General features: G+C 38.1%; 2 protein-coding genes across 6 annotated transcripts in view; one reads left to right on the top strand and one right to left on the bottom strand.

The window, feature by feature from the left end:
- The window catches only part of dnc (phosphodiesterase dunce), a 423,146-nt gene that overhangs the window by 161,681 nt on the left and 235,928 nt on the right, over window positions 1-25,537 (top strand). The window lies entirely within an intron of this gene.
- On the bottom strand, window positions 1,727-19,946 carry LOC122414091 (beta-mannanase/endoglucanase A-like). The gene is made up of 3 exons (XM_043424950.1): window positions 19,287-19,946; window positions 3,152-3,454; window positions 1,727-3,012 (listed from the first exon to the last, which is right to left on the bottom strand). The coding sequence occupies exons 2-3, from the start codon at window positions 3,164-3,166 to the stop codon at window positions 1,846-1,848; spliced, it is 1,182 nt and encodes a 393-aa protein (XP_043280885.1). The 5' UTR covers window positions 3,167-3,454; window positions 19,287-19,946; the 3' UTR covers window positions 1,727-1,845.

Raw genomic sequence — 25,537 nt, 5'->3', positions numbered from 1 at the left:
GATTGGAAGCGCATAGTTCGATAAGAATCTTTCGACAGCTTAGTTGAACGACAATGGAAGAGAACTTACTGCGACACGAATCCTCAAAGTACGCTGCGACGCGAATTGTTGTCCGCGAAAAATTCTTCTTATTGACTGTTGCGATTCTTCTGTTGTTTGAAGATTAGGTTTGATCCGTCTCCTAGCCTTGAGCCGCGACCTAAATTATTACACGTGGGATCGGAGCAGGTACCGTGTAGTCCCGACGATCTTTGCTGACGCAATACTTCGCCCCTTTCTCCCGGCTAGCAAACTAGTAAACCTGCGCGTCAGTCAATTTAGTTTAAGGGTTTTCTTTTGTCTTTTTACAACACTTTCAACACGTGCTCTTTCCTTCAACAACCGACATACTATACATTAATGTCAGTGTAACGATGTAACATAAACTGTTGAACTCATTTTTGTCTTAAAGCTGACTGAGGGAAAAAAAACTTTTCATAGATATTCAAGCTACTGCATGTTTTATGCATCTGAAAAAAGTGACACTCTATCAACGTATTATCAGCAATGATGCCAAATTCGGACTGAAATCTTTTGTCACTGAATTGTCGCGTATTTAACGCTTATAAAGATGTTCATTGAGTTTCAGAAAGAAACTCACGAGACTCCAAATATATACAATAGTCATCTTCGAAAATGAAAGTCCAGATAACATTGCTCGAACTTCATCACTAATATGCCTGGTAATACTGTTGTATTATCTATCTACTGTTAATCTGTTATCTACTGTATCTACTGGTAATACTGTTGTAATATATCTGGTATACTATTGTATACCGAGAATGCAAGGTTGTTCCGATGTGAGGAATAAAGTTGGCGGAAATTCTCCAACAAAGGGAGCAAAAGCTTGGGCAAGAGCAGCTGTATGCATACGCAAACCTATAGATATTCTCCAGATCAGTAGGTACAGGTACCAAAATATATGTATAATGTTGTAAATTTACGAGATCTTTGGGAAACTACGCGATAATTGAAAACTCAAATCAACTGGAAGACTTCCTAATTACCGGATACGTTCGTGATACAGATTGAATCCTTTCAATGGCAGATATACGGCTCGTAAATTATGCTATAAATTTCTTTATAGACGGAGGAACTCAGAGCGTCGTTGAACGGGAAATCAGGTAAATAAATTTCCCTCGAAATTCCGCGCAGCAGGATTGTAATTTCGTTGAGCAATTCTAAATTTTAACGTCTTCTGGGTTGAACATGCGACTGCTTTTATTACAAAGATTTATTCGAGAGTCTTACTCGCTGTAACGCAATTGACGCAATTAAAGTATCCCTACAACGACCGTGAGCGCACGTTCTTGACGTAAATTGATTTTCATTCACGGGCGTCGTCCACGATCTTTTTGTTTGCTTGATGTCTCGCCTCTTTTGGATTTGGTATTCAACGCATCTGCTACCTGTACTTGCATAATTCTCTACAAAATCTGTGTAGGCGACCGCTTCAGCCATAGAAATCTCGTGGTCCATTATTTCGTGATAATCCAGTAATTAACAATTTAGCAGTCGATTAATGAGCTTCTCGAGGCTACACAGCTTAACATTTTCTCATTATCACGAAGAACGTTATCGGTGAATAATTATGAGTGAGAATATCCTTCGTGGGAGGATTGATGTGAGGTTCAGCAGTACAGTGGAATGTTTTTTTCCGGAAAGTAATAAACAGTTTGTATTTCCGTTACGGTAAAAAAATAGTAACTTTTATTCACTTATAAAAAGAAAAACATGATCCCTATTATTCTTAGATTATTCGATACTATTTGCAGCGTTTAAGCGCAGATAATGATTTTCTGAAGTTTACCACTTTTTCGAGGGGACTGGGTAACTGTATCCGGTACTACCGAAATTTTGCGAGGACTGTCCCGAGTTAGCTTGACCCGAGTATGACCCAAGTCCATGATACGATGAAAGACCCTGTCCGGATCCGAGGGTAGAATACGAAAAATCTAGTCCAGATCCAACAGTGTTGTAAGAAGAGGAGTGGCCGGTATTCGTTCCGAAGTTGGATGAGCCAAGATTGAATCCTTGACTGGAACCTACATTGGAGCCGAAGTTGGTGTAAGATCCAGCGTAGTTTCCAAGAGCAAGATTCGATCCGAGGCCTTGAGAAGAACTGGTGGTGAAGATGCTCGGTCCAACGTTAACTGGGTAGGGTTTGTTCACCGTTACCGGAACAGGGACTGGTTGGGGCACAGGAACAGGCACTGGATGAGGTACGCGAATGGCAACGGGGTGGGGTACGGGGACTGGATAAGGGCGGTCAACCTTAACAGGCACATGACGCGTTACCTCGACGGGGTAAGGCTGGGGCACTGGGACTGGATAAGGACGGTCAACCTTTACGGGAACTGGATGTGGCACTGGTACCGGACGGGTGACCTCGACTGGAACAGGTTGGGGCACAGGTACTGGAACCTGGACTTCACGATGAATTGTAAGACCTGTGATCTTTTCTGTTCTGCCAGATGAAAAACCAAGAGCCGAACCACTTGAGAATGAGTTCAAACCAGACGAGAGACCAGCGTTGATTCCAGAGTTCACTCCAGTGAAACCAAGCCCTGAAACGTAGCCACCGTTGTAGCCACTGTTGTAGCCTCCGCTGTAGCCGCCGTTGTAGCCACTATTGTAGCCTCCGCTGTAGCCACCGTTGTAGCCACTGTTGTATCCCCCGTTGTAGCCATTATTGTAGCCTCCGCTGTAGCCACTGTTGTAACCAAGACCAGATGAATGGACGCCGTTGTATGCCGAAAGTCCTGAGGCATAACCGACACCTTTGTAACCTGATAGCCCTGAAGAATAGTCTAGGCCCTTGTAACTGAGACCCGATCCCAATGACGCACCGAAGCTGAGGGCGCTATCCCCATGCAGGATACCACGTTTTGTGGTTTTTTTGACGCTCTCCCCTGCCGAAGCCCCTTGGTTCTGATCGGTGGCCAGAACACATGTCGCTGCTAAAAGGCAGATCTGGGGAAATCAATAATTAATTATTTTTTATTATTCTTTTTAAAAAACAACAAGCACCTTGTTATTAAAAGAAAAGTGTAGATGGAAAAAGGTTTGTCTTTTATCGAAAAACTATCCGAGACCCATGATCGTTACTCACCAAGAAGGTCTTCATGTTTCTCTTGGGAATGTTGACTTGAGAGTGCCATCCTGCTGCAGTCGGTGGGTTTTTATACGAAATCAGTGTGCGATCGCAGTATCCGTTGGCTTCCCCGTGAATCCAGGACCACTTTCACTGTAAGATGAGGAGTACACGCCCATGCGCTAGATCCGCGACTCCTTCTCCATTTTTTTTTTATTCTGCACCTGGACCATCCGATTCTATGTTGACGTAACCTGACTGACGATACCGCCGTTGGCTGACCAGACCATTTGTGTTCTTCTCGCCAGAAACGTAAATTATCTGCAGATGGGGCACACGAATTTTCACTAAACTCGATTCGTACTTTTTTCTCGTGCATACTTTTAGCCCATGATAATTTTTCTTGTTTCGTGGAGCATGAAAGATATTTACTGGCTTTTCAGACTTACAATTTTATCCTTGTTTAGGAAACTAAAGAAATCGGCACAACATCCTTGAACAATAATTATAAGATGGGGATCGCGGATGGGTTGGTTTATCTCAAAATACCATGTAAGAAGAAAATTGGTACTTTTTCCACCCACTTCCGCTGTATCGTTGCTAAAAGCATCGTTACTATGAATTTCAATGTGATTTTACGGTTGTCATATAAACGGGGTAGTTCGAACGTAATGAACAAATACGAAACATTATATGCTTACGTACTTTTTTATACAAAATATTTTCGTCAGCAGAATAGACAACGTAACGATGTGGGAGGCACAACTACCATAAATCGACTAGTTGTTATGTTGGATTTCATCCAGCACTAATTTCTAGGTGCCTCATCGTTGCTTCGTTCAACCTGCCCGATATTGTTATACCAAACTCCTCCTCGAAGGCTCCTCGAAGATGATAATAAATGATAATTGTAAGCGATTTATCTAAATGAGAATTTGCATAATTGGGATACACGAAAGAAATTTACAATCGATCGTTTAACGTCACTCTCACTTTCGATGTTCATTCGGTTCTCTTTCATTTGTCTTTTTTTTCTTAGCGTCCCAAAGGCTAAAAACTTCTTAAATTGGTGTCTTCACGGATGCGAGATGGCTCGTTATAAATCAACGTTGGAATGCACCGATGGAGCATTTTAAAACGCCCGATGCTATTTTCACTCGGACGACCAAAAGTTCGCTTCAAAGTTGCTCGTCATTATTGAGATTGAGAATCTTCGAAATCTCGGCTCCAACAATAATGAATGAACTATTAATTTGATAAAACTGCTGCTGCTGCTGCTGCTGGTCTGCAAAGCTCAATTCTCACTATCTTTTAATGGCCACATAGCCTGACACTTAACGCGACGCCTAATAAGACACAGACACTCGCTTTCAACTGAGTGAACTTTCAGACGATAAATTCTCTCGTTATTCTCAAGTCGGTTCTCTGCGAAGGAAAGTAATGTGACGTTTCCGTCATAAGACACGGAATTTGTCGTCGAATACGAGCACTTTAACAAAGTGTTTTTGGTAATAACAATACTCGGTATTCCGTAATTTCTTCGGCTTCCAGGGAACCCGAGAGAAGAACGTATATGGGCAAAATTGTCCTTATCGTTAGTTTAGGTCACCCTGGAATTTGTTGCAAAACTGTGTTACATGTATGCAACACTATTATAAAGACAAAATACGAGACTTCTTGACTGTTCTTGTGATTAATCACATTCCAGAAAGTTTTCGAATCGTTCTCGGTTCATTTGAAACATTGCAAATAAATGACTGAATAAATTCCTTTCGAATTTTTTTCTAACGCTTTACCAACACTCATTCAAAATTCATATGAATTACAGACTTTGAAAAAACTTTATCACATAATTATTCGACAAAATCTCAATGTAAACGACTCATCGAGGTGTCGATTTTTTCGTCGACGTTCCATTGAACACGAGAGGTCGGTAATAACTATTAAAGACTCATTTTCGAACTATATCGATTCATTGACATAGCGCGAAAATTCCCTGATCGAGGCTCAATTGCGTGTGATGTGCCGATAACCAGGGAGTCAGATATTTATGGGTAACATCAATCAATGTCATGCGGGAGCTTTACCGATGACGTAGCGGCTACTCACGGCGCGTTTCATTAGAGATAGCCCTCGATATCCTTGGGCGAATATGTATTGTCCTCATTCTCTAACCGTTTATAAACCGGAAATCGATTTTCTATGTGATGCGTTAAAATTTAAATTGAAAAAATTAGTCGTAGAATTTTACAAATAAAAAATTCGGAAAATGGTCCTTTCGCAGATAACTTTTAACTTTAAACATTGAGAATTTTAAGATTTTGGTATACTATTGGCAAAAAACAAAATCGTTCGACTGACGATTTCATAATCGCCGGTCCCCGACAGGATCAGGAAGGAGAGCGCATTCCAGCGATACATAAGACGATCGCACAGTCTCGCTGTTCTCCTTTTTCTCTCTGTGCGGATCTTCCAGCACATTCTTTCTTGACACACGCGACTGTCGGGCTCTGTTCCTCCAACAACGCACTTCGAATGGAAAACGTGGCAGTCTACAACGGTAAAAATTAAGAGTACTTGGGAGGATAATTCGAGCATGCGATGACGGCGACGATGACGACAGAAACAGTGAAGAGATAGCCACTCCCTTCGCCGCTTTTAATCGTTTTTTTTTATTCCTTTATTTATTTTTCTTTTGTCGAATAAATAATGAAGCATAACGACCACTCATTTAATTATTTTCGAAATTTTTTACCTTCTTTTTTATTTTTCTTTCACATTCCAATTTTCAAAAGATACAACACTTTTTTATAAAATTTATTCTCGAAGTTATCGAATAATTTTGTAAATTATATATCTTTTCGGTACCTTAATCAATTTTTTTTTTTTTTTTGTAAAGATTCAATTAATATTGAGCAAATAATTATATTAAACAGTAATGCAATGTCAATTTGACGTAAGGCTGAATGACAATATTTGTACTGAGAAGAAACATTTTTCGCTTAGATTTTGGCTTCACTGATACTATCGATCGACTCCACCATAATATTTCTTCCTTCCGTGGAATGGGACACTTTCACGTTACACTTCTCGGTCCCTCGAGAACGATTATAAACCGCGATGTATGCGAACATGTGGATTTTCTTTTTATTCTTCAAACACGACGCCGCGAATATCGATGGAGCATTTTTATTCGTTCTCTCGTAGGACTCACACCTTCCACTATATCGCTGACTCTCGTTTTCGGTTTCTTGATAGATATCTCACTAAATATTCTGTCACTTCGATATTATGTTCAAGCACGGTCATTTCACGATTTAATGACTGACTCCATATATTTTATTATCGAGTCGTTCATTCATTGATCAATTTGTCGAGACTGCTTACCGATGATACGTGTAATTGAACATGTGCTTCAATTTTTACGTAATTACGTGCATACATACGCTGTTAATTACACGTGATGGGAATGATTAAGTAACACGAGCTTTTTCATACGTTGAAACTTATTTTCAAAATTTTCGTTCCGATGATTTTTTTTTGCAATTGTAGTCTGGCCACATTAAGTTTTGAATACGTTTAAATAAACACTTCTTTGAGATAATAATAAATGAGTGAATATAAGAAAATATTCTGATGCAGTTGTTTATTTATTTGTAATAAATATAATGACGAGCTGGTGCATATCCTGTGGTTTCGAGCGTTGCGTAAGCTCATTCTTCTACCTCGTTTCTCATGTTCATTGTGTACCGAAAGTGTGCCTCGACAATCCCGAAATAAATGATCATTGCACATACGAGAGATCCTTGACAGTGAAAAATAAATATCATGAAACACGCGGTAGGATCCGGTCGAAGGAATGAAATCGCCAGGAGATGCAGCGGATAAAATTGAACAAAAGACATTGAGTTTCTTCGGAGTTCGAGAATTTAGGGTCAAATGAGGTAGGATGACGAAGAAAGTGTGATAGCAACAAGAGGGTGGGCGCGAAAAAAAACGTATTAACGTTTTGGTATTCGACTTGAATCGATTTTTTCCAAAAAATTCTAATGAACATTCTGATTATTTCATTGCTTTGAATTCAATTTTTGGTTTATATTTTTTTTGTTTGTAATTAAAAAAAATTGTGATCTTAATTTTTTTGGTCGCAATTTGTTTTTGTAATGTTTTGTCTTTGTATTTTCTGTGGTTGTAATTTTTTGCGTCCAAGGTTTCTCCTTTTGTAATTTCTTTTGTTCGTAAACCGATGTGCTTAGCGACTTCTGCATTTATTTGACAATGTTTTGTTTCTTGATGAAACCATTGATTTCCATGATTTTACGAGCATAACTGCCCAAAGGGCATGAATGTACTTGTCTCTATTTTCGAATTTACTTGAACTACAAATATCCTTTATCACAATAATGCGGACGATACTTCCAATAGTACAATCAAAAAGACGAGTTATTTTTAGTCAATCTTCAAAAAAGATATCGATCAGGTTGTAAACAAGTCAGCTTACCAGTTTTGCGACAGTTTAGTATTTTTTGATCACCCACAAATTTGCGATGTTCGTGAAAAGGTTAGCCGGCCATAAGAACGACTTGAAAATGGTCCACTTTGTTTTTTTTTCTTTTTTTTTTCAGTCCACCAAAGACGGGAGAGGCCTTTCTCGGTTTCGTAGAACTGGAAACTCCAAAATACATCTTCGACAGTCGAGGTCATCCGAATATTAGTCTCACAACTCGTTGTAAACGATCTCGTTCTCCATTCTATCAATTTTTTGTAGCTGATTTCAGGACTTGCGAGCATAGAGATTTAACACCCATAAGAGTGACTCGAAAGAAAAGTCTTTGCATAATTTATATGACGAGGCCGAAGTAAAATTGCAGTTCGATCGAAGTGATATTTCAAAAGTTGCGAACTACCCATTATCCAAATGTATTAATTATACGAATTTGAAGTCAAGTGTAGGAAGCTATACATTTGTTTTGGGTGCGAGCGTCTTCACTGTTTCCCGAGAATTATTCCGAAATACTCGATTCCATTGTGAAATATAAATTCATAGTTCTTCCCAAATGAAGCTGTTAGCTGTCGACGAATATCAGACGTGAATTTTAATACTATTTTCCACATTATATTCTCGGTCGAAAAACATTGGCAATTCAGTAGTACTCGTGGGAATCATCGTATGAAGAAGTATCCGAACGCGTATAAGCATTATGAAGTGGTGCCCATTTTTCGGTTCGAGAGCTTTTTGATAAATGAATCCTCGCCCATGAATCAAGAGGAGAGCCGGCACGGATTCGTCGCGGTTTCGAATGCTGCGAAAACCGTTACAAATGCACGTTTATATTCTGCTTTATTGAAGTCATACGGACTCACTTTCGCTCGGTTGGGGCACGAGTCTTGACCGAAAAAGTCGTCTGATATATATGTATACGTTTTTTTCTTTCTTTCTTACGCTACTCCAAAACTCATGCTGCGTCGAGCACATTGTAAGCGTTGCCAAATGAGAAAAACGCTCTTCAGCATCCGCTCATCGGTGTACCTTCGATCGCCAGTTTTCAAGTGTGTTAAACGTCGAGTCATCCGCAGAAATGCATTTTCACGCGTCGACGCGCACTCTCAGTTATTTTATAGTGATGTTTTTATGATGATTAAATCATTCTCGTGCATCGCATTTACATTTCTATTATACATTATTTTTACTCACTCGCGCAGTATATTCGATGTTTTAATAAAATCAAGAGACTCGGTAGAGTCTCGGGACAAGTACATTGACAGCCTTGTCGTCTGCTGGCCCGAGGCTCTCGCCGAGACTATACTTTCTCTGAATAAAACGATTCGCGGTGGTGGGGGTAAAATTGGCATGTGATTTTCTTTAATTGCGAAGCCTATGAGTTATGTACGACTTTGTAAATTGAACTTTCAGCTAATTGAGAAATTCTTTATCGAATGAGCCCAAAATCAGCATTATTGGTGGCGTAATTGCTGAGAAAAAACTTTGCACGGGCTCAAGATTATGCAAAAGTTACCAACACATTCAAAAATTTATGTGTCTGTATATTATAGTATAACACCATCAAAGGCACTTTGATGCTATCGAGTTTCTGATTGGTTGGATCTGACGACATCCATTTTTAGACGTTGTGATTGGTTGTTGAAATTAGTTGTTGATGATTGGAAATCTGACGTCAACTTCATAACGTAGCACACGACGCAGCACAGCTGGTAACAGCAGTCATAAATTCGATCGATATACATATATATATACAAACCGTGTGTCAGTTTTTGATCGCATGAACAGAGTTTCGACATTACGAAGTGCGTGCGGGATAAATAAAAAAATAATTTTCGTCATCTAAAGAAGTGCATATAACTATTTATTTTGTTAAAATTTATGATATATTAAATCGGTATCAAAGCGGTCGCGTAAATGTAGTCTGTGATGTGTGTGTGAAAAAGAATATAAAAAATGCGCGATGCATATGTCAATGAAACTTTTCAAGATTTCATTATTTCGTTCGATTGGAAATAAGTGTTGACTGAAATAATCCTTCAATTAAACCAGATTACAAAATATTGTCCAGTGCGAATATATCGTCACTGGCGTGGTTATATATCATGTGTAAATAGGTTATACATACGAATAAATAGAACAAAAACACGGAACTGTTAGAATGATATTAGAAACTTTACTTGAATAAATGTTTTCTAATTTATTTCTTGTGTCAACATTATATATATACATTCCCATATTTTGCTTGATATTCAGTTTGGCTCTGCCCTCTCCGATCCTTGTTTCCACCCCATCAGTTTGCAGCGGATCGATTCATATTATTAATTCGTTCCCTAATATGTGTCCTATGATTTTCTACTCCTTCTTCATGATGATTGTGGTAACATGATTCGAGAGGTTTCTAACCATAATCTTGAATTGCACATTTTGTAAATCAGATTTTCAAAAAATTTTCTGGTCTTGGTATACTGGGTAGTTATTCTTTTCCCATTAGGTCTGTCGAGTGATAAATTTGGAAACTAACTACAAATATGGAATTATTATAAAAAAAATTCATTCCGATAAGTCTACAGTTGCTCAGTTTTGGATGTGATCAAATATAATGCCTACCAACATCCCCAGAAACTTACAGAATTTCTGAATGCAATGTGCGCTATGTCATTTTAATGGGACATCATGATTTTTGACAATGCTGTAGATTCGGATCATTGAAATACAGCGAAAATCTGCAAACTATACAATTTATATACTGTGCCATTCATTTTACATTTTGACTCTAACCGTAACATATATATGAAGTAAAAAATTGATTATAAAAGTCTTCAGTTGCTCATTTATGGATAGATTTGAAATTGCTGTCTTTGAAGCTCATTGCGCAGATACATTGAACCGCAGCAGATACCTGCGAACTCTGAAATTTCTGTGGATAGATATATATGCTACGGATCACCCCTTATCTTTGATTATGGTAATATGTAATGGAACTTGGTTCAGCAAGTTTTAAGGTGTTTCTTTTCAAATAGTATTGAAAATGTATTACTGTGGTATGGAGCGAAAACCTTCAAACTTTCATATTTTTGTGGCGCAGCATGTGTGCCAATACTGCGGTATGGAGCGAATACCTGCAAACTTTCATATGTTTGTGTCGCAGCATGTGTGCCCATCATTTAAATTTTTTACTCCAACCGTAACATATAATCTCAAAAATTCATCCCAAAAGTCTTCAGCTTTACTAATTAACTTAATTTTCCTTTTTCTAAATTCTATGCTGAATTTCTGAATTTCTAAATTTATTTCTAAATTATCCTGAAATTAAATTGTTTACCTCCACAACCAATGCAGGTACCTTAAACGTCTTTGAATTCCGTTGCTCTGTTGAATTAAGTACGCTCAGTTTTTTTTGCTTCTTTGAGTTCTAACATAATAAATGTTTCCAGGTGCCTTTTTTCGGCAACTATCAAACTGTAGATAATTGGATCGCAGCGGCCACTTGCAAACTTTGGAAATATATTTCGTCGGGGGTACGTTTTGGAAGACACGAAAATGTCTAGATGCAGAATGCAAAAGCGACATTTAAAAATGGCCAATTCTGTTGGATTTGTTGAGTCTTGAATTTGATCTATCTTTCCTCTTTTCCTTTCTTTTTTCTAACGTTATAAGCTGAAAATCACATCTCGGGCCGCAACACGCATTGCTCCATGCTCTTGAGTTCCCAATGGACGAAACATATTAGAAGACAAGGAGAAAAATCACCAAAGTCCAAGAACAAACCTCTATCGAAATAGTTCCAATACAATTTTTACGAAAAATAGGTCTATTTTCGTGGAAACCAAAGTTACAAGCCGAAAAACATATCTCGGCCTCCAACCTGCTTTCCACCGTGCTCTTGGGTTCCTAATTGACAAAACATATTAGAGTTAAAGAAAAAAAATTGCCAAAGTCCAAGAACAGACCTGTGACGAAATATTTGCAGTACATTTTTGACGAAAAATAGGTCTTTTTTTTGTGGAAACTAACGATATAAGCCGAAAATCATATCGCAGCCTCCAACCCGCTTTCGACCGTGCTCTTTGATTCCTAATTGATAAAACACATTAGAGTACATGGAAAAAAATCCTCAAAGTCCAAGGACAGACCTGTGACGAAATATTTTCAGTACTATTTTGACGAAAAATAGGTCTGTTTTCGTGAAAACCAACGTTATAAGCTGAAAATCATAAATAATTCGTAGAAATTTAAACTAAAATCCTATAGTCAACTGAACATAAATAAGGAACTTTAGAGAAAAAATACGTGATATCAAACCATAAACTTCCCCTAGGAAAAAAAAGGTTGGGACAAGTACATTGATGGTCCCTCGTTTGCTAATAAATCCATCCATAAAAAAACTTTAAAAAAAATTTTCTTTAAAAATTGTCAAAAAAATTATTTTATAAAAAAAAATACAGTACAATTCGAAAAAAATTTCACAAATCTAGAAAAAACATTATGTTTAAAAAAAAAATATTCTGTATCTATTTTTTAAAGTTCAAAAAAATCAAATAACAAGTAAAATATAAAAAACCGAAAAATCGCGTTTGAAATCATTATGCAAACCGATGCCTCATCCTTCTTATTTGATTCGAACAGCTAAATCAATTGAAAAAAAATCCATCTAATTTACGTGCAGCATTAAAATTTATTATATCAATTCGAGGCCAAGTATTTTCTAATGAATTGAAAAAAGTTACCACTTGAATTACGTACAGCACTAAAATTTATGATATCAATCAGTGGACAAGTATTTTATTAGTAACTCCAAATTTTGACATTATTAAAATGTTCTAAGAAGCTTTTAAATCCAAAAAAAATTACATGAAAGCTAGTCATTCGTTACTCTATGGTGGCAAAGACTTATAAGAAAATCGATTTTTCTCAGACTTTCAGGATCCTTTGGTATTATTCACAAAATTCAACGTCGATTGGATCGATACAAATTATGTTTAAATATGTGTTAAAAGTACTTGTCCGGCCCATCACTATTCATTCAATAAAAAATCAATCATAAAAAAATGAAATTGTACGGCAGAATCTGGTTAAAAATTTGTTGAAATGCGATTCATTATTAGTTTAATGCTTTTAATAATAGTAGAGGTTAGTTCTTAGTCCGTATGGAATTCGTTCGCTGGAAGAATAAGTAAGAAGTAAAAATTGACATCATTGAATATAAACTGGAGAGTTATTTTGGAAGCTTGAACATATATATTATGTACAATTTGTTCCATTTATCGATGCAGAATAAAATCCCTTGTATATTGCAGAATAATTTGTTTCCGTTTTTTATTAAATTAGTGCAACTAAGTAAAAATTACGTGAAGATAATTCTCTCAATTCCCTCTGCATGAATACTTGTGACTTGTGAACCATCAGTTCTAGACAAGCCCTGATTTTTATTTGGATAAACAATTTAAACGGAAAGTGATGGGCCGGACAAGTACTTTTAACACATATTTAAACATAATTTGTATCGATCCAATCGACGTTGAATTTTGTGAATAATACCAAAGGATCCTGAAAGTCTGAGAAAAATCGATTTTCTTATAAGTCTTTGCCACCATAGAGTAACGAATGACTAGCTTTCATGTAATTTTTTTTGGATTTAAAAGCTTCTTAGAACATTTTAATAATGTCAAAATTTGGAGTTACTAATAAAATACTTGTCCACTGATTGATATCATAAATTTTAGTGCTGTACGTAATTCAAGTGGTAACTTTTTTCAATTCATTAGAAAATACTTGGCCTCGAATTGATATAATAAATTTTAATGCTGCACGTAAATTAGATGGATTTTTTTTCAATTGATTTAGCTGTTCGAATCAAATAAGAAGGATGAGGCATCGGTTTGCATAATGATTTCAAACGCGATTTTTCGGTTTTTTATATTTTACTTGTTATTTGATTTTTTTGAACTTTAAAAAATAGATACAGAATATTTTTTTTTTAAACATAATGTTTTTTCTAGATTTGTGAAATTTTTTTCGAATTGTACTGTATTTTTTTTTATAAAATAATTTTTTTGACAATTTTTAAAGAAAATTTTTTTTAAAGTTTTTTTATGGATGGATTTATTAGCAAACGAGGGACCATCAATGTACTTGTCCCAACCTTTTTTTTCCTAGGGGAAGTTTATGGTTTTATGACTTACTCCAGATATTGACTTGAAGAAAATTTGATTTATATTAACTTGAAAAAAAATATTGCTCTTCCGGAAAATTATTTGAAGGAATCCATACCAAATGAGAAATGAAATGAATCTTCTCTACATTCGCTAATTGCATAATCATTGTTACAATTGCATTAATTCGAGATCATCCATTGACAGATAATTTCGAAAGTCTTGTTTCGCCCTTTAATATTATCAAGTTCAAGTGATTTCTATGATCATGGTAAAAACACGGAAATATCATTTTCGAAAATTTTAATGATTTTTTATCAATTTATTCAAATATAATTACATTTCAACAGATCAACGGTGTCGATGAGTATAATGAAAACGATTTTCCTAAACTGTTGCGTGTCGTAGTCACTTACAAAATATACAACTTAGCTTATTCCCATTATGGAAACAGATAGTCAAACGTTTCAACCGTGTTTACGATGCTTTATTATCGCTTCATAATGTTCACTAGAATGGAGTCCAGCATCGAGCAGTGACTGGAATCTTGGAGACCTCTGAACCACCCTATAAGACTCCAATTCGAATCTCGTACTATCTTCCTTAATACACATGTTGATTTCAAGAGATTCATGACGATAGAAAATGGAACAATGCGAGATCAATTTTGCCCGTAAGAGGATCAGTCGGTATATCGCAACCGTGAGTGCGAGAGAGATAGCTGCAAATTTCGAAATTCAATATCTTTGACACAGCTTGACCGAAAAAGGCTCTGTCAGCCTACACGGGACGATGGCAAAGCCGGCTGACAGCCTTTTTCGAAAATTCCAATTGAGGTTAGTCAACTGATCCATGGTCTTAAAAGTATGGGTAAAACTTCCGAAACACGAAGCACGGTGAGAGAAGAAGTAGAGAAAAATGGAGTAAGCAAGATCAGTAGCTGACTCCATCGATAATCGATACCCAGATTTTCGTTTATTCTCGTAAAGCTCCCGGCAACTTAGTCGCGAGTGTTTGTGGAATAACCTCTATTAACGTCCGTTCGAAATTATGCTCGGTATAGTAACTGTTGGTATCCCGAAGGAATACTCGAAATCGCCTGAAATCTTGTCCTTTCGGTTGTTACCATCTCTCTCCGTTATCCGAATTATTCAGAGCCCGATTTTCGAGTCGTAATACATGTGGTATGTCAAATCTGATATCGCAGTGCAACCATAACCTCGCTCGTGGAGTACGATGTCGCGGGTGGCGATGACCGAGAGCCATACGTACTATGCCGAGTCCCAGGAACCCACGAGCCAGCCAATGATGCGCGTTTCTCCCCGTGACTCGATGCCTGCTCCTATTAATACGTCTAATCAAAAGAACCCAATGGAGAATTGCACGTCGTCGGAAGCAAGCGTTGCTGCGTTTAGCGAGGGATCGAGTAATTGCAAGTACGAGACATCCAGCGAGGGCAATCCACGGAGGACTCGAGAGGACGCCCCACGACCAATTAACTCGAGTCTCCGTGGTGAAAATGACGGTCGAATCACCACTGAAACCTCAAAGTTTGACGATAAGAGCGTTGAAACTCCGGGTCCGGTAATTAAAGAGGATGCAAACATACGTTCTCCAGCCTCCATCGTGGCAGACATTGTGAAAAGATCCGGATCTCTTCCAGCCATGAGGAAAGATCTTTCGTCCAATAGGGACGATGATACACTTCAACAAAGCAATCGGCTTGATCGTCTTTCCGAATCATCGAACGCGCGATTTGACAAGTTGAAAAAAATTGTTGCCTACGTCGAATCAACGGGTTGGTCGCCTTCGGATGTTTCCGTAGCCAGCGGAGTTGCTTTCGATGATTTTAAAAACATCGGCCACTCGAACACGATGAAAGAACACTGCGGACCCACAGTGCAGGAATCCTATCGATTTTATAATAAAACAAAAGGTGTCACTTTTTTAACAATGAACAAAGATATCAGAGTCTCGGACGTAGGGACAGCAGCCAATCAAGCTCATCAGCATTATCACTCGGGGAAATCGCGGAAAAGTCTTAAACCAGCGAGAGCCGAATCAACGATCGGAATGATCGATGATTTAATAGGAATTGCTGAGAATCCGAATCCGTCAATGAAGTCGGTATATTTTCCACCAGATCCTGACAGCCGGTCGGTAACGTCGGAACCGCGAGATATCCACTGGGAACCACGAAATTCGCGCACTTTCTCGCGCAATCATTCCGATCGGGATTGCTTGACGCGGATAAAAGACGAACTCGTTCCATTACAGAATGAATTCAGCAAATTAGTCGGGAAAGTGCGAACTTTGAACCTACCTGAAATGTCATGCAGATTCCGTGCTCCATCCTCCGTCATGTCTTGCGATACTTCCGGTTTTTTCCTTCATCGTGCTCAAGTATTCTGTCGCAGCGATTCACCCCGAAATTCAGCTATTAATCGTGATTCGCAGTTGGCGATATTACCAGCCGCGGATAACTTCTACCCGCGCGGATCTTTCGATACTCGAGATTCTTGTATTTGGCAGAATAACGTAATCGTGAGTTACCCTCGATTTATTCACCATCTACACGGAGAGAAAATTTCACTAAAAACTACTATGGTGCCATAGAAGTAGGGTTCTATATCGGTAATATTTATTAATTCTTACGAACATACATAGTCATTTTTTGTGAAGCGACTCGATGAAAATTGATGAGTGATGTCAAAATAAATACATCGGTACACATGTATACCGGTATATTGTCGTACAATCGCGAATGAAATTCCGTTATTTACCATAGTAAATTTCTAAACACTTTGGTGTATGATCGATGCTTGTGTTCGAGCTCCTCAAATTTTACTATGTTCAACTGTAAATTTCATTGTGAAAACAGTACTGAGTATAGCAAAACGGCATAATAGTTCTACTTGCCAGTTCATCATCGAGTCAACATAAATTTTACAACGTTTACTTGGTGAACTATGTTAGGAAAAAATAGCACAGTTTAAACCTTTGTCACAGCAAAATACGCAATTTAAAAATTTTCATTCAGAATTGACTTATGAAGTACAATATTTTTGGTAAAAACCTTCAAAATGGGCGATATAGAAGCCCAATACCATGGCAGCATAGTAATTCTTACTATTTTTTTCTCTCCGTACACATTATTCCAATCAACATTTTCGAATGACGAGTCAACATTTTGTCCAATAGGGGAACGAGATTAGATTCTTCCATGAAAAACCTGTCGCTTATGGCATCCATTGCAACTACCCTAGCCACAATGATTCTTTGGAAAAGCCCACGTGTTTTGTCCACACTTCGGATAATCCACATCGAAATAATTTGAATCGATATCATTGGAGCCACTGGAGCTCCGTTTTACCAACTGAAGGTTCATCGCGATTTCACAATATCTTTGAAAATTCCGCGAATCATTCTCAAAATAACATTCGACATGAAGCAGTCTCTAGGGACGAGGTAAAAGGGTTTGCCGATCCCAGTGACGCTAATTTCTCTGTTATCGATGATAAAATTCGTGCACCACTTTGGAGCAAGAACAACTCCACGGTTCCACGTGCACATATGAGCTCAGGTTCGAGGAAAGAACCTTCTTTTTCTCATCAAACTCCGCGCGATGTTGTCAACATTGATCGCACGGAGCCTAAAAAATCTCAGTATCGTCGATCTGATAGAGTTTCGCGTACGGAAACGCAACGACGTTCCAAAGATTCTAAGCTTTTAGAAAAAAGATTGAATCGCGATGAGATGAGAAATGATAATAAATTGGGAAGATCGAAGAATCCGATGAAAGCAGCGGATTCAAAGAAGTCATGGAACTCGAAACACAGCGGTCCCTCGAAAGTGGAGCCTTCGTCTGCGATCAACCGAATTCATTCCTCAAATGTGGAACGTATCGACTCTGGGAATTTAGTGATTTCTGAGGATAAACGCGTTAATGCACCGAATAAATCGGATTGTCTGAATATTCGGATAAATAATTCAGCCTCAAGTTATTCTGGGCTTTTTAAATTGAGCCGTGAAAACGTGAAGATGTGTGAATCCGAGGCTTCGAGTCTCGTTGACGGGCAACGAATCAAATTCGTCGATAGCTACACGGAACGTATGGTTGTTCGAGTGGAAAACAACGTGAAATCCGAAGCTCGGGACTCCGTGGAGCGCGAAGTCGTGCACGAAATTTCTGAAAATCAATACGAAGTGAAAGAACTACGCAATGGTGAAGAATTGACGGAGGATTCGCGTGGTTATCGAGACGATGGGAAAGAGTTGACGCTTCCTGTGAGCGAAGAAAAAATAACGATCGTACCGGTCATGTATTCTTCTGGCATTTCCGAATCGATACAGAAATTCGACTCGCCGTCGTGTCGAAGAAAAAAGACTGACAAGAAAAGATCAAACCACCGGCATCGATCGATGGTAGAAGAAGTTGATAAAATTACCGATCGACCGGAAAGGTTGTCCTCGAGAAACGGTTCCTTTTTATCGAGAGTTGGTAGCCGAGCTTCAACGTGTTTCGCAAGCCAATCAAGCCATTTTACCGATGGAAATTCATCAATCAGGGGGCACGAAAAACCCTGGTTGGGACTGTGGAGGAAGGACAGCAGACTTCTAATATCTTATAGTCGTAGCAATACAGCGATATCGGTATCGTCAACGACGACTATAAACGCTGAAAGGACATTGGGAACCGAGGAGCCAGCATCCAGGACAACGATATCTCGAAGGTCTAAAGTTTCCATGGCTGAACGCGATCACCTTCCCTGGGGACATAATTTGAGTTTCACGAATACAACGGGCATTAACGATCCGCACAATTCGAGAACGAGGAATCATTCGCCCATGAGCTCAGCGAGGAGGCGAACTAACGAGAGCAGTATTGGCGTGAGAATTTCACCTGACGATTGTCTCGATGACGCGTGAACTACACACAACGCCGAGAGTATCCTCGTGTCGATGAAAAATTGGATCTTATATTCCATATGTTTTATACTTTATTCTCTTTGCTCATGTCTTCGATGAGATCGAACATTTATTCCGTCTATCGATGCTTGGGGAATTTTTAATTATGCCGAGAGTGTAATGACGTAGGAATACAACTGTCAGCCACTCGAGAGCTGCTGCTCGAGTGCACTTTATATGCGTCTAGTCATAACGAGGATTTGTAACAAACGGTACATCGTTGGAACTCACGACGTACTGTCTGACGTTTTAATTTTTATCTCTTCAAGCGTCGAGGCATCACATAATTCTCGTAGAGTTGAAGTAACATCGCAAATCCTCGATAATTCATTCACGATCTTATATTTACGCATGAATATGTAAATATATGTCTGCGAGGTCATTGTCAACACGCTCGGTATACAGGGAATAAATACCAATGTTTCATGCGGAGAGAACATTTTGTCTCTATTTGTAAAAATATTTAAAAGTGTTTTGCATATATACAGTTTTAAATAGTAATCGAAGAAAATAGTTTGGTGGTCATTACTTTTTATTTTCCCGCACTCCTTGAAATGAACATTTTCCTCAAAACGACGACCCACGCGACAAGTCGCTTGGTTATTCGCAGAGGGCTGAAATTTGGGTATGAACGCGACTTTCCATCTTCGTGCGTTAGACGATCGAGAGTCGACGAAGCTCAATTTGATTTATTTCACTCGCAACACTTGTTCATTCACACAAGAGAGTTTATTACTTTTGTGAAATTATGCTTGGAGGCTACCAAAAAGTAGGAATATAAGAGAAGACATAAAACGATAGAACAGTTTTATCGGAGCAGCTATCGATATCCACTCAGTGAGATTGTCGATAAATTAATAAAATCAAAACACTCGTTGGTTTCGTCGTTCGCAGAAATTGGATGACGTTCACCGTTTCGTATAGCTGTGAAATCTCGTTTAAGGACGAGAGTCTGTTAATATTTTTGGAACGGCGAATCTCAGTGACGCGCATAGTTTTAGCTGTTTGCAATTCTCGTGAGGAGAATTTTGGCAGCATTAAACGCGAGCAGCACGATCCGGCGAGCTTTTCGAGTATCTTCGTCACCAGCAGTTATTTATCACATCACATTCTCCCGAGAGATAGTCAACACTATTATTATAGTACGCACTTATTCACGCGACGTTGTGATCCACACTGGAACACGAAGGCTTTCGTAGCGTCAACGAACTGCGTACACTTGTACCGCGCAATGTATATCTTCATATTCAGAAAGAGGCAAAGTGACGAAGTACACACGGCTGAACGCGCAATGCAAAACTCAGCATTTGTTATTTTTTTTTTTTCACTCATCATATTACATGCGTCAGAGCCTACACGAAACGTAAAAAAGTGAAGTAAAGTTGCAGAAATGTGAATATTTCCAACAGATGGAAAGGCAGTAAATTATGAAAACTATAAAGAGAAAAGACTGCGAAATATTCTCGATAATTTACTGTTATCGCAAAAACGAATACTCCATTTATTGTTTTTTGAAAAATGAATTTACAAGCGTATTATTATTGTCAAAAAAATATTGAACTTTTGCAAGATAATTGCTTACGAAAATTCCTATCCAACTGGATAGGAATTGAGCTCACGCGTATATTGTCAAATAAACGTCACAAACGTAAATACCTTTTTCTCCTTATGCTCCATAATTTTTCCATTAGACACGCAATTTTTTTCGTCTCTCTCCGTTTCTGCATATACTCATTCTCTAGCGTCCAATCCTATCTCGATCTGTCTCAATATACATGTATTCTCTTCATCTATACAATTACTCTTTAATTTCTTTGTGCACTCGCTCGAGTATTCAATTTGGAATCACGTACTGTGGCAGAAAAGAGGATGAGTTTTGTGAGGGGGTTTTTGAGTAGTGGATTTTGAATTCCTCCTGAAAATTTCGTAGAGAATTCATGCTAATGAGTTTCTGGCACGATTGCACGTGATCAATTCATTTCTTTCTCTAACAATGCAAATCAGATTTAAACAGTTGATTTAAAAAAAAAGGAAAAAAGAATTCTAACCCCTCAAAGTAACGAAGATTATTTTCAAGCATCGAACCTTCTTACCCATCATTTTTTCCCTCAAAATAAAGTAATACAAAGAATTTAATCAAGTTCTAGATAAACAGAGCCAGGATATTCTTCAACGTAGATTGAAATATGACTTTGTAGTAGTGTTTCAAATATAGATGCAGGGTCTTTCAGTGCACGATTTTCATTTGTATTCGACCTATAAAGAATCCGGGGAGAAGTGAGGGGATATGAAAAAATCGTGATGGAAATCTGAAATAGATAATCCGAAGGGGGCACTAGTGAACTTGAGCGCCTTCTATAGGCCGCATCAGGAATTCTGGTGCTAGTTATATGGTCTGCCAGAGAGGAATCGATAATCACAACTCGGGAGAATGCGTAGCCCGGGATCTCTCTCTCGCTCTGGTAACCAAGTGGAGACGTTGGTGAGAATTTGGACCAAGTCGTAAATATAGATCATTCGCGGAGTTCCCGTAGATCCACGAGCTCTGCCCCCCCCCCCCCCCCCCATTTTTTCGTCTTCTATCCATGCGTATATATTATCCATCATTTTGGAACGTGAGATATCGCGTTAAATTGATCATAAGACGAGATATATTACGATAAATCGATGAAAGGTACCCAAAAATAATACTTCGCGTGCTCGTTATGTCGGTTCAACAGGTTTTTGCTACTGAGTTATTGTCTTGAAGATAAATATACGGATTGTTTCTTTGATGATTTTCAGAAGGAAAGTGATGTAAAAAAATCGTTCAGAATGAATATTTCTATGTGTGAAAAGTGCGGTTAAAATTTGACCCAAGTGTTCTTTTGTTGAACCATTGAGCGAAAAAGAGTTACAGATCCATCGGGAAGATACAGCTCTTCCTATACCGAAGAGTCGTGACCTTGTGAATTTCGTCGTTCTCTCGAGTACCAGCGCACGTGGACCGGAAAACATCCCGTAGGACGGAAAGGGCGAAGGTTGAGATACACGATTCCAGGTCAACGAAACTTCCGTTTTTGGGGATCGTTTCAAACGCAAAGACTGTAGGGGGCATGATAACTCATATATAAAATACGAAATCAATATCAAATATATTTTTTTTGTTAGCTACTCTTATCTGAGCGTCGTTTCGATTTCTGAAAATAAAACTTTGCGCTATTCCTTTCAATAATTTTTTTTAATTTTGATTATTGGAAAAAATAAACAATTGATTTCACTGGTTCAACTCTTGAACCAGAGAATCTCATATTGAATCGCGTAACGTGCCTCAACATTTTTTGAATTTTTCTATGATAAAATATCTTTCAATTTCTTTTACGCTTCATCGAACTTTTTCCTCAATATATTCTATTCTACCTCGAAAGATAGCAGGGTTGCAAACTTTTTCCAGTAAAAATTGTACATTTTACCTTGAAATTCTTCTTCCCACATGTCACGTCGAAACAACTTCAAATCTCGTTTCTTCTTTTCGTTCTTACTCAGCAACGTTGCATCAAAGGCTGACCCGAGACGAGCACGCACCGACTCCGGAATATGCAGGAACCTCGAAGGAATTTTCTTGCTGACCAGCCAAATATAGACACATTTTTGTTGAAAACGATCTTTAGTGGTAATTCTGGTGTGAAAAAAAACTTCATGTATCAGCAAGATTTTATCACAGACAAGTGAAGTAGCATGGTGCTTTTACGGACATCGTAGTTAAAGTTAGTTCATATATACTTTTCGAATACTTATGAAATCGCTTATACTGATGTACACATTTCCCTCAACTAGTTTTCGTACATCGAATTCAGAAAAAAAAGTCGTTAGCGGACAACCCAATTTAGAATATTTTCGATGAAAGAAAGTTCGTTTAATTTGTTATGTTGTTTGGATTGATTCTACTTTTGGTAACAGTGATCGAAGTTCCACATTCGGTTTCCCCTGAGATTCCTTCTGGATTGCTATATTTGAGTGAACCAGGATTTGCTGAAGCATGGAAAGTCGAGGTCACTGCGTGCTCTAGTCACGACGTATTTCAGTGGTCCTGACGCAAGTAATACGCGCGTATAGGTTTACCCAGGATGGATAGAGCTTGCAAGGAAGATATTCGACCGCATTTAAGGCATACCGCGTATCCAGGCACGTGATCTTTCCAAATATCCGGCGTAATATAAGAAATAAATGAAGCCTGCACGATTGCTGAAGTTCAAAAAGGACTGTGGGCTCAATTTTGGGCCGAATAGGTGAATAATGTCAAAGGCATTCCAATCCGCTAAAATTTAACGCCAACTATCAACTAGCAACTCAAAGTGTTTAACAAATATATACGGGCAGGCGAAGGGGATGTTGGAAATGCCGAAAAATATATTTATAAGGCTTGACGAAAAAAAATGTAGACACAAAATAAAAGGACTGTGATAAATGAAATACTAATTAGGCGGTTTCGTTATTCGTTCAGCCAAATTGAAGACTCAATATTCCCCAGCAAGCTCCATTAACTCTTGACACATGCAAAGGAGGGATAGAACGATTTTTATCAAATGGATGCTCATTTGAGATTAATCGAACCCCCGCGGTTGTTTTCTTCATTATTTAGCCCGAAGCCTTTTTGATGTTAGAGTTTCTCGCGCGAATACGGAAAGCAGTGGTGGAAGTGAAGTACAGCAGGGAAAGAGAAACGAAGTTTGTGATGCGGATAGGAACTTGCAACTTGGCTAAGAGAGAGAGAGAGAGAGAGAGAGAGAGAGAAGGAAAGAGTGAAAAGAGATTATGAAAGCCCTTAGGTGAATATAATTGACAACGGAGAAAAAGGGAGAGGGAGAGGGAGAGTGAAAAAGGTTTTCTCGCTCCCGGACGTACTGCCCATTCGTTCAGAGGCAGAGGCAGCGCAGCCGTACAAATAGCCTGATAAATCCGGGAACTTTGCGCGGACCAAGTCCCGGGAGTCTTTCGTACACTGCGTAGCCAACATAAGTACAAAACTCCCACTGATATCGACTCCCTCGTTTATCTTCCTCTTTGAGTCTCGCTCTCTTCGTCGCATTTTCTCCATTTAAAGAAGAGCCTCGAGAGCCTTTCAATTCTTTTCATTTCAAACGGTCTTCCCACTTTTTCTCACTCGGTGTCGCGTGCACTAATAAAATGGCACGTAATTATACGTCAAAGAACACCAGATGAACAATTTTTTCATTTATTTCTCTTCTGTCACACTTTTCAGTGCACCTAACTTACTTTCTTCAATTATTCAACTCACTCTCGAATGATTTTTCTCAATGAAATCAAGCTCGGTGGTTAATCTCATTTCGGACTTTGAGAGGCTTTTTCTATCATTCGATTTGAAACATTTACGTTTATCGATACATTTTTGTAATCCCGTTATTGTTTCTCATTGAATTTTGCCTTCCAATTCTCTGTCCAATGTCAAATGTATTCAAACCCTTCGTACGCGATAACTTCGAGCCTAACATTATTTCCATTATCAGAAAAACGAATTCCAACAGTATTCAAATTTTTTAGACGAATATTCAAAAAATAAATGAATTATGAAAAAAATAATTTTTCTCTACCCAGTTATACTCGAGTTTTACTAAAATTCCCTGCGTTGACAAATTCATTGAAAATTGCGTTCATCGGTTGATGGATTTGCAAATATGTCGTTGATGTAATGTTTCTTGGTTAGTAAGTCATGACTGAATATCGAGCAAAAAATCGATAAGCAACCGCAGCGATGAGCTTTTCACCACCATACTATCACCATTTCTCTATCACTGAGAAAAAAAAGTCATTAAAACAACGAAATGTGGCATTACAGGGTGCCAATATGACCATCACAAGGTTAAACATGATTAAACGAATAAAATGGTTTTAGATCAAACTGCACATTCATTCTCCCCGAAAACATTGCAGTTGAATGAAGAAAACTCCTCCAATAGCATCAATTCCTATTGAATTAACAATTTTGTTTGCTCAGTCGATTAAGGGTTATATTTTTTCATTGATCTTGACAAGAAAATTTTTGCGATACCACGACGTATGAATAAACTACTGCGATTATCGACTGTGTGTACTGTTCAATATATGTATATGAATATGCATAGTGCATCGAAGATCCTGCAAAAATCCTTGAGAACAAGTTCGGAAGTTATCAATATTGAATAATCGATTGCGCGTGACGAAAATTCTGAAAAATATGGTGGGTAAACAGAAGATGGTATTGCTAACGTAACTTATTTTTAAAATAAGGATTCTTCGTAAGTTTTTTCGTTATCTTTCATAGTTTCTCTTGATTTTTCGACCTTAAAAAAGCTTACCTCTGATTTTTATGTCGGAGTCAACTATAAATTCGTAAAACTAGATTTTCGTGAAATTATAATTGCATTATTGTGCCAAATATGTTTGGACTATCGAACATTTGAATGATTCAAAGTATTTGAAAGTTCTGTAAGAGTCTAAAGTTTCTTACACGAAAATGCCGAAACTGGAAATCTACTGATATTTTTTCCCATTTCACTATTTAGCACTGACCTTCAAAATATGCCTATCCGTAATTATTCGATGATGCAGCTTTTGTATAGAACTTTGGACTATTATTCTATATCAGAGACAATAAATATGAGACGACCTCAAACTAAACTTTGCTGGACAGACTCCAACGAATGAGATAACCTTTGATTAGTGTCGATCTACTTCCAAGACCTCGTGATTACCTGCATACGTTATTTACAACCGCATGTATCCATTCATCTTTTTCTCTTG

This window comes from Venturia canescens, chromosome 1 (assembly GCF_019457755.1).
Source record: "Venturia canescens isolate UGA chromosome 1, ASM1945775v1, whole genome shotgun sequence".
In the NCBI taxonomy this organism is placed as follows: Eukaryota; Metazoa; Arthropoda; class Insecta; order Hymenoptera; family Ichneumonidae; genus Venturia; species Venturia canescens.
This window is presented reverse-complemented; position numbering and strand designations above follow the sequence as displayed.